The sequence below is a fragment of the Sturnus vulgaris genome, chromosome 5 (assembly GCF_052056855.1).
Source record: "Sturnus vulgaris isolate bStuVul1 chromosome 5, bStuVul1.hap1, whole genome shotgun sequence".
Classification (NCBI taxonomy): Eukaryota; Metazoa; Chordata; class Aves; order Passeriformes; family Sturnidae; genus Sturnus; species Sturnus vulgaris.
In genome coordinates, this window is record NC_142247.1 from 24656002 (window position 1) to 24670316 (window position 14315).

The following is a 14315-nucleotide window of genomic DNA, read 5'->3' on the forward strand; positions in this document are numbered from 1 at the left end:
GGTCCAGGAAGATACAATTGGACAGTGTGAAGCACTGGTACTGTAAAGTGAAATACTAGGGATTTAAACCCTTGGCTGGAAGTATGTAAAGGGAAAGGGGTCCCTGCATTCTGTGACCACCAAAAGCTATGAGGGATTACCTGTCTCCCAGGGTAGGTAAAGAGAATTTACAGTCATGAACATATTTTGCAGCATGACTTCAGAAAGCATGGTTTAAAAAAAGGTGCGAACAGCTCTCAAAATTATCTCCTTACAGAGATTTACAGCAAAATTTAGAGCTTTCTGCCTTCCCCTATCATTAATTCTTGTTTCATAGGGAGACCTGCAATGCTCATGGGCAAGACCTTTGGAAAAAGCTCTTGGCAAAAACAATATTAAAAAAGGACCAGAAAAATACAGCACTCATACACAATCAGGACCTCTTATTCTAACTTCTCTGAATTCACAAAAGAGAACCTAGTGGGATGAAGTAGATTGGCAAAGGACAGCAGGATCAGAAGAAAAACAACACTTCATTTTCCTCTCACACAAAAAGAAGAAAATCCACAACAGAACTCTAATACACTCTAAATAGGCTTCTGGAAAACTATAATATAATTGTGACAAAAAAATGTCAAAACAAATGTATCATATAGGAAAGAGAAAACCCAAGTGAAAACAAAACTTTCTGTTAATACCCATTTCAAATAAAACTGACCTTACCCTGCCAGAGCTACCATGACACTTCAATGCACAGCTATTTCTGCTCACTATAATCAGAGTTAATGCAAGGCCCTAACCAGTATCTTCTGTATTAACTCAGCATTAGTTTTATGATTTTTGCATGACTAGTCCTGAATCAGGGCTCTAATATTTCTCTTCAAACAGTTGCTCACTCAATTTAAAAATAATGCACATCCTATTGCACTCAGGTTTTTTGCATACCAGATATCGAGAAGATGACAAAAGAAAGCTGAGTAACAGATTACTCAAAAGGTAGTGACCTAGATCTGAAAGAAAACAGAGTGGCTGAATTCCTAAACACACGACTCTCTGCATGCACAGGAGCTGATGCAGCTTCCTAGCCAGTATGTCAGAAAAGAGGATGAAATAGTTTGGTCAAGAGCAACACGGACTAAGAGTAAAGAATAACTGAGCTGCATGCAAGATTAGACTTGTGCTATCTCTTCCTCTAATCTTTCGCACAAATTAGAAAAATGGGATTTAGACATTCTTTATAAACTTTTCAGCTCATCTAAAAATCTGGACAGAATAGCCCACCTCCACAAACATCACTGGGAAGAAAGTAACAAAAAACCAAGTGAAACTGAGCAGTTGAAATCACTGTGCCATAAGGCTCAGGTTGTAGCTTTCAAAACTGTTGTTTGGGTAAAAACTGCCTTTATTTATTTATATACATCTTACAGATTTCTTTAGTAGAACAATTTTTTATAAGCACAAAGATATTTTAAAGAAAAATTAAAACTTGTATAAACCTTCTAAATGAAACTTACTGGATTCTAGCATGTAAAATAAAAACATTTAATAAAAGCATTTCTTTACCTAAACTTTGTCTAGTGTTTTGAAACAACATAGCTGCAGACTTTTGTAAATCTGTTCATTAAAACATCTTTGACTAGGTCAAATAGAAATGCTGGGTAAATGTGGCATATTTATAGCACTGTTGGCATTTAAATTTAAAAAAAAATCATATTTTGATAACTTTCTTTACATATTTATTTTGTGCCACCCAAAAAACTTACTGTTTTACACATACTATTACATTAGAACGCAGCTGGAATATCACTGTGCCACAGAGCTCCACAAGCACATTTCCTGAGCTGATGCTGAAAATAACCCACAGGAAAGGGCTGCTGTTGAGCATATAAATGGGTCTTTCATCAATTCTCATATCACATTTGACTCTCCACCCTGCATCTGATGTATTCTCTAGAGCTACATTTTGCTAATTTATGTCTCGGTTGGCGAAAGGAGACAGAGCGCACACATTGGAGGTGGGAGAGAAAGGCCACCGTCGGTGACAAATATGCAGCGCTAACATCGCTTCCTCCGCCTTCAAGAAAAGGAAATACATACGAAGAATGCCAAAATTAGGAAAAACACAAACATGGAATAAAAGAGGAAAGAAAAAGATAAAGCACTGCAGATTAATTTACAAAAGTGCGTGACACTGGAGTTCCTGTAACCCACGACTAGGGGGGCTAGGAAGCGGCCTAAGGACGCAGCAGTTTTATGCACGGCTTGGCTTCCTTTGGGCTCCCCCACGGCACACTGAGCCACCCTCCAGCTGAAGCCAGGAGCCAGCACACTGAGCTGGGGGCAACGTCACCGGAAGGACAAGGACATCCTTGTATTGTACCGGGGGAGCAATGGCAACAGAAGTTTGGACATTTTTGCTATCTGTGGTGAGCATTTCTTCAGTAGGAAACAAAGGATAGCACAATTTACCCTCAAAATGGCTCTTTTAATGCATATGGATTGCATGTGCATCAAGGTTAATATGATGTAATTTTCTAGACCGCACAAGACTGTGACCAAAGTAGCCACCAAATCTTTTGGAGAGCAGATGACAATTCACACCCAGAAGCTGGGCAGTGCTCACAGCAGCCCCTGCCTCATCACCACTGCTGCCATCTTACTGCCTCCCGTACTCACAAGCACACCCAGCCCTAACTACATAAAATAAAAAGATAAAGTCAAGAATTGAAACCACATTTGTTTTTATATAGCACTTGTAACACCACCTGATAATTTACAAGACTCTCATTATTAGGCCTCCAATTCTGTCAGAAGTTTCCCTGGCCATGCCAGCCTTCTTCACCCATCTCTTTCTTTTACCAAAATCAAGAGGGAGCTCTTGAAAAGAGGGATGAAACAAATATCAAAGACAAAAATTCTTTTTCATGATCATCTTTGGGATCTTCACAATTATTTGCATGTCATAAGACATTTTAAATCTTTTCTTGACTGGATTGAACACCAGAATAACAGTATTGGATAAATGTAGTTCTCCTACTTTCTCTCCCTCATTGACGATGGAGACAATCAGACCACAGAATCTCTCCTACTGTCAAAACAGATTAAATCAGCACATCTCAAACATATATTTTCACGAGAATGTGTCAAGATTCTAATAAAGTTCCTATTTATTCTGATTTTTAAAAATCTTGAAAACAGGGGGAGGCAAGGAGGGAGAATATCAGCATAGTTCTACTAGTTTGCTTTAGAAGATTTGAGTATTTTTCCAGAGAGCCTATTTTCTTCTTACAGTATATGCATTTTATTTCAGGTTGTATAGCAGACTAAACTATAAAGCTATATAGCTGAAAGACACTCCAATGCTAAGGAATACTTCTCTTACTGAAAAAGCAGACTAAGGAGATGTTGACTCACATGAAGTTTCTTGGAAAGAAAGAAAAGAAAATCCAAACCAGTCAATATGCTCTCCTGAGAAATTAACTGCAAGTCTTCCATGTTGTTTGACAGGCTACCCTAGTGGTACAAAAGAATTAACTTGACACTACAAAATAAAGGAATTCCAGACGCAAGGTTCCAAGTGCCTGCATTCTCCCCAAAGTCCTCATTATCAAACATCAATATTCCCAAACAACTGTACTACTACCACTTCTCACCAACATTTCCATGCCTTCCTGATTTGACTCTGGTTAGACATGCCTAACAATTACAGAATTTGTTTCTTCATGGTCTGTAAGAGCAAAAAGTGACAAGTCAGCAAAATGGCTTGACAGGCAAGAATTGCTTTGTCCATTCATGTCCATTCCCAGCTCTGGGGCTGGGACTGCCAGAGAGGATGTGCAGTCAGCCTTGCGGGGGACCGGGAGCGCAGATCCCGAGCTCCCTGACTCACTCCTCACCGACAAGCCCTCAGAGCTGGCACGGGCCTCCCTGCTGCACCACAACTGAGAAAAGGAGAGAGGAAAAAAGAAGAGCAGGCTCGAGGAAGCACGACACAGAAAGGAAGTCAGTAATAACACGACCAAGGATAATGAAGCCTGATAGGAAACCTAAATAGCCTATTACCAAAGCTATTTCATTAAAACCTGATGGGCAATTGCAGAGAAAGAATATTTTGCACAATTAAGGGTGGCAGAAGCCAGCTAAACACACAGGGGAGATTGGAAGACAAGGCAAAACTGCAGAGCTGATGCAGAAGGAAGAACAGATTTTCTTCAGATCAGAAAATAATCTTTGAGAAACAGATGAAATAAAAAAACTTACATACTTGGCCTCTACTTATCAGGAAGTTATATATCCTTCCAAAAAAATTCAGTAAAAAGAATATATGGGTATAACACATCCAATAACTATAATGTATTTTGTGCATTCAAATCTCAGCATAAGTGTTTGAACTTGCAGTATTCTAAATGCTATTTAGATCTTCCAGTCTTTCTTTAATTTAGTGTTTCTGAATGGAATTTCACAATTGCAAAAAAACCACCAAATAAAAAAAAACACAAAAAACCCTCCACAAAACCGTACAAAAAACCCCCCATCACAACATCAAAGAGGAATATGTATCAAAGGGGAGTGCTTAACCACACAGATTTCAATACAAAATTCAATATTCCACAAAGGTTTTCATGGATTGATCTCTGGGGACTCAGTCCCCAAAGCAGAATTTAGTACAGAAAACTGAACTTATATTTTACATTGATCTGCTCATTTCTGATTTATTCTAAATCAGCAAGTGTGGGTAAAATACAAAGTAATTTGTTTAAACCAACACTGAAATCATAAGGGATTGTAGTCCATGGTACTCCTCCCTCCCCAGGCCTTTCCAAAGAAAAACCCTAGCTGGAAACACAGTGACACAGTCATAAATAAATAAGCAGTTGCAACATCTTCAAGGAACACTGTCAAAAGTAGCCAGTGAATACAGTATGTTATTCCCAGAAGGCTGAAGGAGTAGACTTACTGAACCTAAAATACAGCTGTCTTACCTAGAAAAATATAACACCAAAAGGAAGGCCACAAGATAAAAAAAAGTTTAAGTTTCTGTTTTCTGCAGCATGACAGATGTTCCAAAGCACGCTTATTGTTCCTTTGCATCTGTAGTTCACTGGACAAATGTGCACTCAATGTTACTTATAGATCTAATGAAGATTAGATCCTCCTCTGTCCTCCTCAGAATGAAGATTTGACACTAAAAATGTGCTAACTAATGCATAAATATTTCTCTTTCGTTTGGAATTTTCAAAAGAATGGTGTTACTTTGAAACAACCATTACAACTACTGGTTTCCGGCAACACTAAATTATGGTACCAGCATGACTGACTTTTCATCTCACTTTTCAGGCCTGAACCATTGTTTTCTCAAAAAAAGCCCCCAAAACTGGAAAACGCCCCCCCCAAACAAAACCAACAAAATACCAAACAAAACAAAACCCAAAACAAACAAACAAAATCCTCCCCCCCCCCCCCCCCCCAAAAAAAAAAAAAAGCCCACACGAAACCCAGCAAACCCAGAGAGCTGCATTTCCTGTGTTATCTGACTGGTAATGATATTTAAAACTTCTTTTACACTTAACAGCACATTTACTATCTCACAGCATCTAGTCTTCACTCACTTTGTTTATAGAGTCCTCATAAAAACACATTCATCTAAATTAACCATTTTAAATTGGCAGTCAAACAGGTAGGCTAAACCAAAATAAAACAATCCTTAGACACCATTTTGAAAGACATCTTTTTTGGATAGTGGAAACAAAACATAGACTATCTGCTCCCAAGCTACTGACACTATTTACTTTATTGAGAATATTCCCCTGAACTACTTAAAAATCAAATCCATTCTGACACCCATCACCAGCACCTGTTCCACCTCAGTGGTTCATATACTGGATCAAGACCCTGACTCTCTTCCTTTCAAAGCCAAGCCTTCTCTTTTCAGTAGAAAGGAGGTTGACATCAAATATCTCAGAAATGAGGTCCTGACAACTGATACCTACCATTAATTACCCAGGCCTGCCATTTGCATTTAATTCCCTGTGGGAAGGCTCAAGCAAACAAAACATAGCTGAATTAAATGTGACATATGAAGTTCAGATAATAGCACCAAAAGCTATTACCATTCTCCATTAAAGCATTCAGGTTTCACCAGATGGGATTGTGAGGAAATTCCTCTGTAACCACCACAGCATTAAGTACATTATCAAAATTTTATTTCTTCCTCCAGAAAGAAATGTAGCATGAGCTAAAGACACCATTGAACTCTTCTGGTAATGGCAAGACCAGCATTCAGACTTAATATATTGAATGTGCTACTATGACTAGAAGTGTGGGCAACTGGTCTGAATTTCTCAGAACAATCTCATTTATACATTGGCTTTAATCATAAAATAAATTGTTTTGAGATCCCTATTAGCAGTGCATTACAGGAATTTGTGTGCCATGATCTATGAAAAAGAGCTGAGTGCATGTTCTGACAGGCTAGGGAAAATGCAAGAGGCAATTATTTCAATAACAGCAGCACTATTTCTCTAACTGCTTTTATAATACAGCCTGGCCCACGAAACGATAAAAAGCTCTTACAGAACTATGCAGAAAGGGTAAGACAACATTGATAAGGAAGCTTCAAAGGATTTGAGATAATACTAAATGGGAAAACTGGAGACAGGCCTGCCTGGCCCGTCTGAGCCAGGACCCTTACACCTCCCAAAACGAATATCCCTGCTCTCCCAGCAGCACTGATCCAGGTCAAGAGACTACTGTACTGCTGCGTCCCCTTTTTTCCCCCCCAGGGATTTCTTTATTCTCTGAAATCTACTGAAGTAATTACATGCATTACTTGTTTCATAAGGTAGTTTCCAACTATTTAATTTATTATAAACATTAATGGCTCTAGTTCTGGTTTTCTATGTGTGCTTTCTAAAGAAAAACAACACTACCCCAGCTGTGCCAAGGACATCCAACTTAGGGAGCAGCTTCAGGTGTAGATGTGCCAGTGAGGACACTTAAACCCTTAATCACCATTGGTACTGGGGAAGGTTTGTGTGGAGAGAGAATAACAATAAATCTCACACATTTAGTCATATGGGAAAGAAAACTACAGAATTTCACTTCAGGAGCAACTGCAATCTTACATCTACCATGCTTCATACAGCAAAACTATCCTCTTCCTAAAGCAGACAGATATTCACCTGTATGCAGAACAAAATAACAAAAACCAAAATGAGTCACATAAACACATGAAATACATTCTTATTCATGTTTGGTCTCACCCTTCTTTGGTTCACCAAACTGAGGGAATACCAAGAGAGCATGGCCAAAATCCCTGAAAGATGCTCAAAGATTAGACTTAAACAAAAAGCATATACTCTGTCAATAACTTAAAGTATACCAAGGACAAAACTAAAAGAAACACCCTGCTGTAAACAATAAATATACTCAACAACCACTTGAATAAATGTACCAGTGCCTAGCCCATAACTAGAAGTCCTACTTTCCATGATAAGGTTTCATGATTTCCAACAAACAGACTCATGTTGATAATATTAGCTACAAAACAATTAACATAGGATGCCCCTTAAAATATTTGTCTCTTCCTATATAAGAGAACACAGATTCTTTGGAGCACATGCTTGCTATATACATCCAAAATGAAACAAAACTTAGTAACTCTCAATGAAAAATGTAGTTAAATGCGACTATCGAGAAGCTAATTCATTTATTCTTATCATTATGCATATGTTTTCAATAGTGTGAAGAAGTTTGCTGGGGACTTTGAAATATACAGGCTGCATATTTCATTCAAATCCTTATTGTTGATTTAAGATAAATATTTAGGATCTGTAAGAGGAACTGATCAGCTGAAGTTAAGAAGTTGTATGATACCATATTGGGACAAAGCAATGCTTTACCTGTTAGCACACTGACAAACACACCAAGTGATGCTGTTTAGGGAGAGCACATGAGTCTGGCCACTCTCTGCACTCTCTTCTCAGCATCCATCACAGCAATACAAGTATTAAAAGATCTATTCCATTTAGCAATTGTTTTGGACATAAAATCACAGAATCATTAAGGCTGGAAAATACCGCAAAGGTCATTCAGTCCAACTGTTAAACCAGCACTGCCATGTTCATCACTAAACCACGTCCCCAGGTCTGCCACAGGCACACATTTCTTGAACCCTCCAGGGACAGTGATTTCAGCACTTCCCTCGGTAGCCTATTCCAATGCCTGACTGCCCACCTTTTCAGTGAACAAATATTTTCTAATATCAAATCCAAACCTCCCTGGAGCAAATGGAGGCCGTTTCCTCCTATCTATGAACCTGTCCAATCCCTTTTAAAATCTGCTGATATTATTTATCTCCACCACCTCCTGAGCTAAAGAAACACTGTGGCAACCTGCAGAGTTACCAAACCTCATCACACTAATACCGTATGAGTCACACAGAAATTGTGCACCACTACCACCTTGGCTGGGAGCACAGGCAGATACAGACGACTCACTGTATTTAGAGAGAGGCAGTAGCTTCTGTTATACCCAAAAAAGCTTTCCAGACCTGACAAAGAATTTGCGTAAACAAAAGCTTGTCTGCTTTTCCCAACTCTATCAACTCATCTAAAAATATATTCATTCCCCCTACAAACCTAGCAACTATGCACTCTTTGGATAGTTATTCCAGTTCATCATGAGACTGGTAAGGTTCATTCCTCCCCATTGAAATATTCTTGGATATAAATACATGACTGTATCTGATTCGCTTTAATTAAATCTGGAAAAGTTTCCCAAATGTTGAGGAATATATGAGGAATAACTAACTTACTTTTCCTCTTCACTCACTGCCAAATGCAAACAGTTTTCAAAACAACAAAAGCCTACAGAAGGATATACGGGAACAACTCTCCTGCTGACATTTAATGAAAGAGGTTGACAGCCTCTCAAGTTATCATTTAAACATATTTACAACCAACAGAGTTACAACGCAGCTGTTCAACTTCCCTTTTCTCTTTATTTTACCTGTCAAGTCTCCAATGCCTGCTTGTAGCTTCACAAGGCTCCTCAACTTCATAGAAGTCATTGCTCTGGTCTTCCACACTGCTGGAGTTCTGCCATTCAGAGCAGAGGTTTCTCCTAGCACCCATTGCAAAAGGCAAGTTCTCATACTCGGGTATTTCCTCATAGTGACGCACATTCTCATACTCCGGATCACAAGTGCTGGTTACAGAATTCAAAGGCATTTGGGAAAAATTCTCTCCCAAGAGTCCATGTCTTTCTAAAGACTCCAGCCTTTGGTTATTTCGCATCTCAGGCTGACTTCTGTTTCTCTGCCTCTTCTTCTGTAATGCCGGACTACTTATTTCTACGGAATGTGCCTTGGCAGATTTAGCTTTCCTTTCACTGCCTACAGACCCTATATTCCTGTTACTTCCATATCCATCCCCATTGGGAAGGTTGGCAATAGCACTCTCCACCGACTGGCTGCCTTTAGACAGAAATTTTTGGAAGTCACTTTTCTTTAAGCAAACTGACAGTTTCATGTTCAGAAGCTTTTTCAAGCTATTTTTCTTGTGATGGTCTTTGCAGGGCTTGTCTGTCCTGTCCATGTCCACAGCAGAGAGAGACTTGGCCCTAGGCTTCGTCACAACAGTCAAATGGCTGAAGCTGGTGGCAGTTTTTAATGATTCAGAATTTCCTGAAAACGGAAGAATAGGATGAGGCAACTTCCAGACGGGTTTTTCAGAACGTTTGGGTATGTCACAGGACGAAAGTGCATCCTGCTCCTTGGCTCGTGGATGTGCAAAGTGAGATCCTTCTAGAAGGCTGCTCGATTTGTCCTCACTGGAGGTGTAAGAACTTTTGTCCACAAGCTCTGCTGATGCAGCTTTTTTCAGCAGGCCAGCAGCTGGAAGGCCATGCCTCTGTGGTTTCTTAGGAACAACTTTTGGGGAACTCTCATCTTTTATTTTAACTTCTTTATTTTCCAAGTTTTGTGGGGAAACATGGAGACTATTGGGAGCAGATGAGTGCTGACTGCTTGCCAGTTTGAGCTGCTTTGGCAAACTCATGGACAGGGTACCACACCTGACAAAGTCAGTTCTTTTGTCCACAGCACCTGGCATACTGGTGTCGTCCGTTACCTCATCCATGCAGTTATGGTCTGCATTTAAAGAAGATTCAACATGTCTCACCAAATCAGGACTTCCATGTGAAAACTGAGGCAAAATATTTTGTGAAGCTGACTCTTTCCCAGCAGGCTCCTTTACCTGAGGCATTTTTTCTGCATTGCTTTGAGTTACCTCACATTTTTCAGGATGAAATACTTCTGCATTATTGTTATAACAAACACTTTGACCAAGGACATTAATTCTTGCTGGCTTTTTTAAGCTTTGGTCCACAACACCATAAAAATCTTTCTCTGAATTAGATGGTTCCTTTGTTCCTTCTCCTGTGCTGTCTATGCCATCCTGACGGACTAGACATGCAGCACGTGGCTTTCTTGGCTTAGGGATAGGAAGCACTTTGGAGCTCAGCACTGAAGATGTTCCAGGGGAGGCTTTATCAGCATCTGCTTTCATCCCTACTTCACCTGAAAACATCCTAATGCTACTTAAATTTTCATTCTCTAGAGTTTCCTTGTCCAATGAGGAAAAACAACTCTGGTTGTTTTCAGTCAAACTAGGACAAATTTCAGACATCTGAAACTCATCAGCAATAATCTTACCATCAGCATTTTGTTGCTTCCCTTTAGCTACCTCAGAAGATGATGAAGATTGTACAAGTTCCATAAACTCTATTTTAACATCGTTTTTGAAACTGCTGCCATCCCCTTTGTCAAACTTGTCTGAATTCCTGTGCCTCACAGGACTGCTGTTAGGAAACACACCATGAGTTAGGACATCCTTAAGTTTCTCTTCCAAAATGCTGGCTTTCAAAACCACCTGACCTCTACTTGCCAATTTTTCATTATGACTATCCCCCAGAGATAGTTCATTTCTATCACCAAGCTTGATGTTCTCTAAGGTGTCAAAGTGCTCAAGAATGATCTGAGTTTTACAGGTGTTGTCTCCATTTCCAAGTTTATGAAGGCATTCAAATTTGCAAGGTGACACAGGTAAAATATATGCTGTGCTTCCAGTACTCCCTTCTGAGGTTTCATTTTTATAGTTCAAATGGTCTAGAGTTTGAGAAGAATCCTCCCTGTGCTCCTCAAAGCTTTTTGTGCTCTTTCGTGTAGATGATGGAGGTTTAACTTCTGGGATGGAAGAGCTCTTGAGAACCTTTGGTTTTGGTGCAATTGCTGGCTTGGTTTTCCTTGCTGCTTGTATCCCACCAGAAAGTACAATATCAGGCTTCGGTGCAACAGGTGGAGGTGCTGCCTTGTGTCCTAGGACAAATTTTGGTTTGGGGGCCACTGGTGGCTTCTTAATTTCTAGGAAGGATAGAAAACAAAGACTTTAGTTACCATTGCCCACAGAACAGCTTCACCTGCAACAAGTAGTATTAAAAGTTTTCTAACATTTAACTTGTGATCTAAAAGATCTCAGTATGTGTATGGATATATTTTTCTCTTAAAAGCAGGCCTTCCTTCCCTAACAGCACTCTTTTACTAGCTGCCTTTCTTTCCTTTAATAGGCACATCAAGAAGTGGTAGGGAAGTTTTCAAAGTCTTTTCATAAACAAACAAAGTTTTACATAATATTAGTACATATGCTCCCTCAGATGCTAAAGTCTAATGCCAAGAAAAGCAGAACAGATTTGCCTGGTTTTGCAGTTTTAACTGTAATACCATTTTAAAATGTTGCAAGTATGTTAAGTGCCACATGTACAATAAGCCACAAAGACAATGGGACAGCCAGAATAGTGACCGGGATATTTCAGTCATTTCCTCCACCACCTTGAGAAATGTGTGACCTAAAATTCCTCATTCACTTCCTCTTCTCTTCAAACAACACTGAGATGAATTACTGCACCACTTGCAGAACTGGCATGTCACTACCAACAGTTCAGTTAGCCTGTGGTATGAAGTTGATGCAGTAAGTTGTAGCAAGGCAGTACCTTTCTACTGTAAAACACTACTTCTGTGTCTTGTATAAAATTAGTCTTCCCAACATGTCTGACCTAGAAACAGTCACCACTATTATGAATTATGACCCACTTGGCACAACAAGATGACAAACCCCGGGGAGAGTACCTAGCACTCAGGAAAAGGAGTTCATGAGAAACTTTGAGATTGTGGAGTTTTGATCCTGTTGTTTGAGTGGTTTGGGGGGTTTTTGTTTGCTTGTTTTGTGGTGTCTTTTAAAAAGTATGTCTGAAATATTTTAATGTTTCAGGAGATTATTTGTGACCAATTCATTTCCATATGCTGGAATATTTTCAGATTTCTAAGTGCTTTAAGTAGTTTTTGATATATGCAAATTTTACAAGTAAATAAGTTTCTCGTGCTGTTTATGTATTACCTCAATATTTACTAGCCTTGTTTTGATCAATATTTTTGTATACTTTCAGTAAGTCATATACATGTTAAATAACACCCTCAAGAAAACACATTAGTTAATGTTTCACATGCAAATAGATAGAGTAGGCCATGGCTTTATTATTCCCTTTGAAATGTGGGTTTCGTGTTTGGTTGTATTTTACCACCATTATTACTATAGATATGCACTATATCTTAATCTCCAGCCTGGAAATGAAAGATTGAAGTTTAAAAGTTTAGGTTTGTTTTGTGGGGATCTGTTTGTTTGAAGAAAATCTAGATAGGTTAAAAAAAAAAAAAAAAAAAAAAAAGAGGCAAACGCCCTCAGTTGTAACTATTTCCTAAACAGCAAGCCACTCTCTCTAAGCAGAGAGGCAGACACAGTAAAACCATGTTTTTCTAGGACATGAATCACCAAGTAGTACCCAGACTGTCTCTACCTACACTTAGAATGGCTGCCCTTACATTAGTGAAGAGATAAGCCTCCAATGGCAGTCTCTGATGGCACGGACAATTTTAAAGAAGTTTTTCAAGAGGGAATCCAGAATTTCTTTCCAAAGGTACAGCTCCCTATAGCCACTGACAACAGTGACCCAACTACCCCCTACTGCCAAGGCTATCCTATCCCACCTTCTGCATCCCTTCTAAAGGCAGGTTTCCCACACAGAGATGAATCAACAATTTTCTAGGAAAAAAGAAAGTTAACTCTTTAGGTGGGTAACTACTGATTCTGAACAGTAGAAGAGAACTGTACACTCACTTTCAGACAAGTCAACTGCTTATTCAGTTACAATACGAAGTGATGGCAATAAAGGAGCCTGTGTCCCATGGTAAAAAAAACAAAGAAGGGATGCCCAGTTTGTCACAGAACACAACACAGTAGTAGAGCTGTGCCATGTTCAGTAATATTTACTAAGTTATTAAAGTTCCCTGGAAACAGGAGAGAGACAGGTGCTTTGGACCCCTTCCTGATGCCTAAGTGAGAGAAACAGATGGGAAAGATCCAGGAGATTAAACACTGACTAAGTAAGCAATATCCTGTGAATTATTTTTCCCACACACAAACTTAAGTCCATAACCTTGGAAGTTTTTCTACAGTGGGAATGCCTAACGTTTTGGATACCATCAAACTAGATTACTCTTCAGGGCTTTTAACTTTATTAGGGAGCACATTCAGAAGCTAAGACATGACACCGTTACCTGAATATAAACTCTCAAAAAACCCCATCATTTTATTAAACCTAAACCATGAATATGTAAAGAAAAGCAAAGCAAACAGACCAGTGGTTTGTAAGCCAGTGGCAGAAACCTGGATAATGAACAGAGCAGAAAAATTCACTTCTGGTAATAATGCAATTCAATGTGATTTCTGAAGCCCGTTAGAATTTTTCAAATTACTTCAATGTTAAAAAGCATTGAGACAGACAGAAGAGACCAGCAAATTGTGAGGGATAATAAAGACACCACTGTCTGCTTTTAACTGATTGCACATTACATCTAGAGTAGATATGGGTCAATGTATTAACAGGCACATTACAGTCTCGTATCAATACAGATCTGGAGTCAAACACTCCATCAGAAAGGAATGTGATGAAGAGTCCTTTCAAACATAAATGTGATGTGAGAGGAAAGACTCCAAGAAGGGAATGCATACCAGTAGTTTTCCTCAACAAAATATCTTTAAGCTTCTGAAGAATACAAGCAATTAACTACTTAGAAAAAAATTATAGCAGCTGACAAGGGTAAAAGTATAGTAGATTTACATTAGAAATCAAGAATTAAAGTTCAGTTGCTTATAAATTAATTCAATTTAACTAATGAAAAACACAGTTCTACATAACAGTGCTCTAAAAGGGACAATTTCCCA

The 14315-nt window shown here is 39.0% G+C and overlaps 1 protein-coding gene across 1 annotated transcript in view; it reads right to left on the minus strand.

Annotated features, from left to right (window-relative positions):
* FGD6 (FYVE, RhoGEF and PH domain containing 6) overlaps nucleotides 1-14315 on the minus strand; it is a 73194-nt gene that overhangs the window by 51610 nt on the left and 7269 nt on the right. Inside the window, exon 2 of the mRNA XM_088165073.1 lies at nucleotides 8989-11401. Within this exon, the coding sequence (XP_088021199.1) occupies nucleotides 8989-11401 (2413 nt within the window). The remainder of the gene's footprint in view (nucleotides 1-8988; nucleotides 11402-14315) is intronic.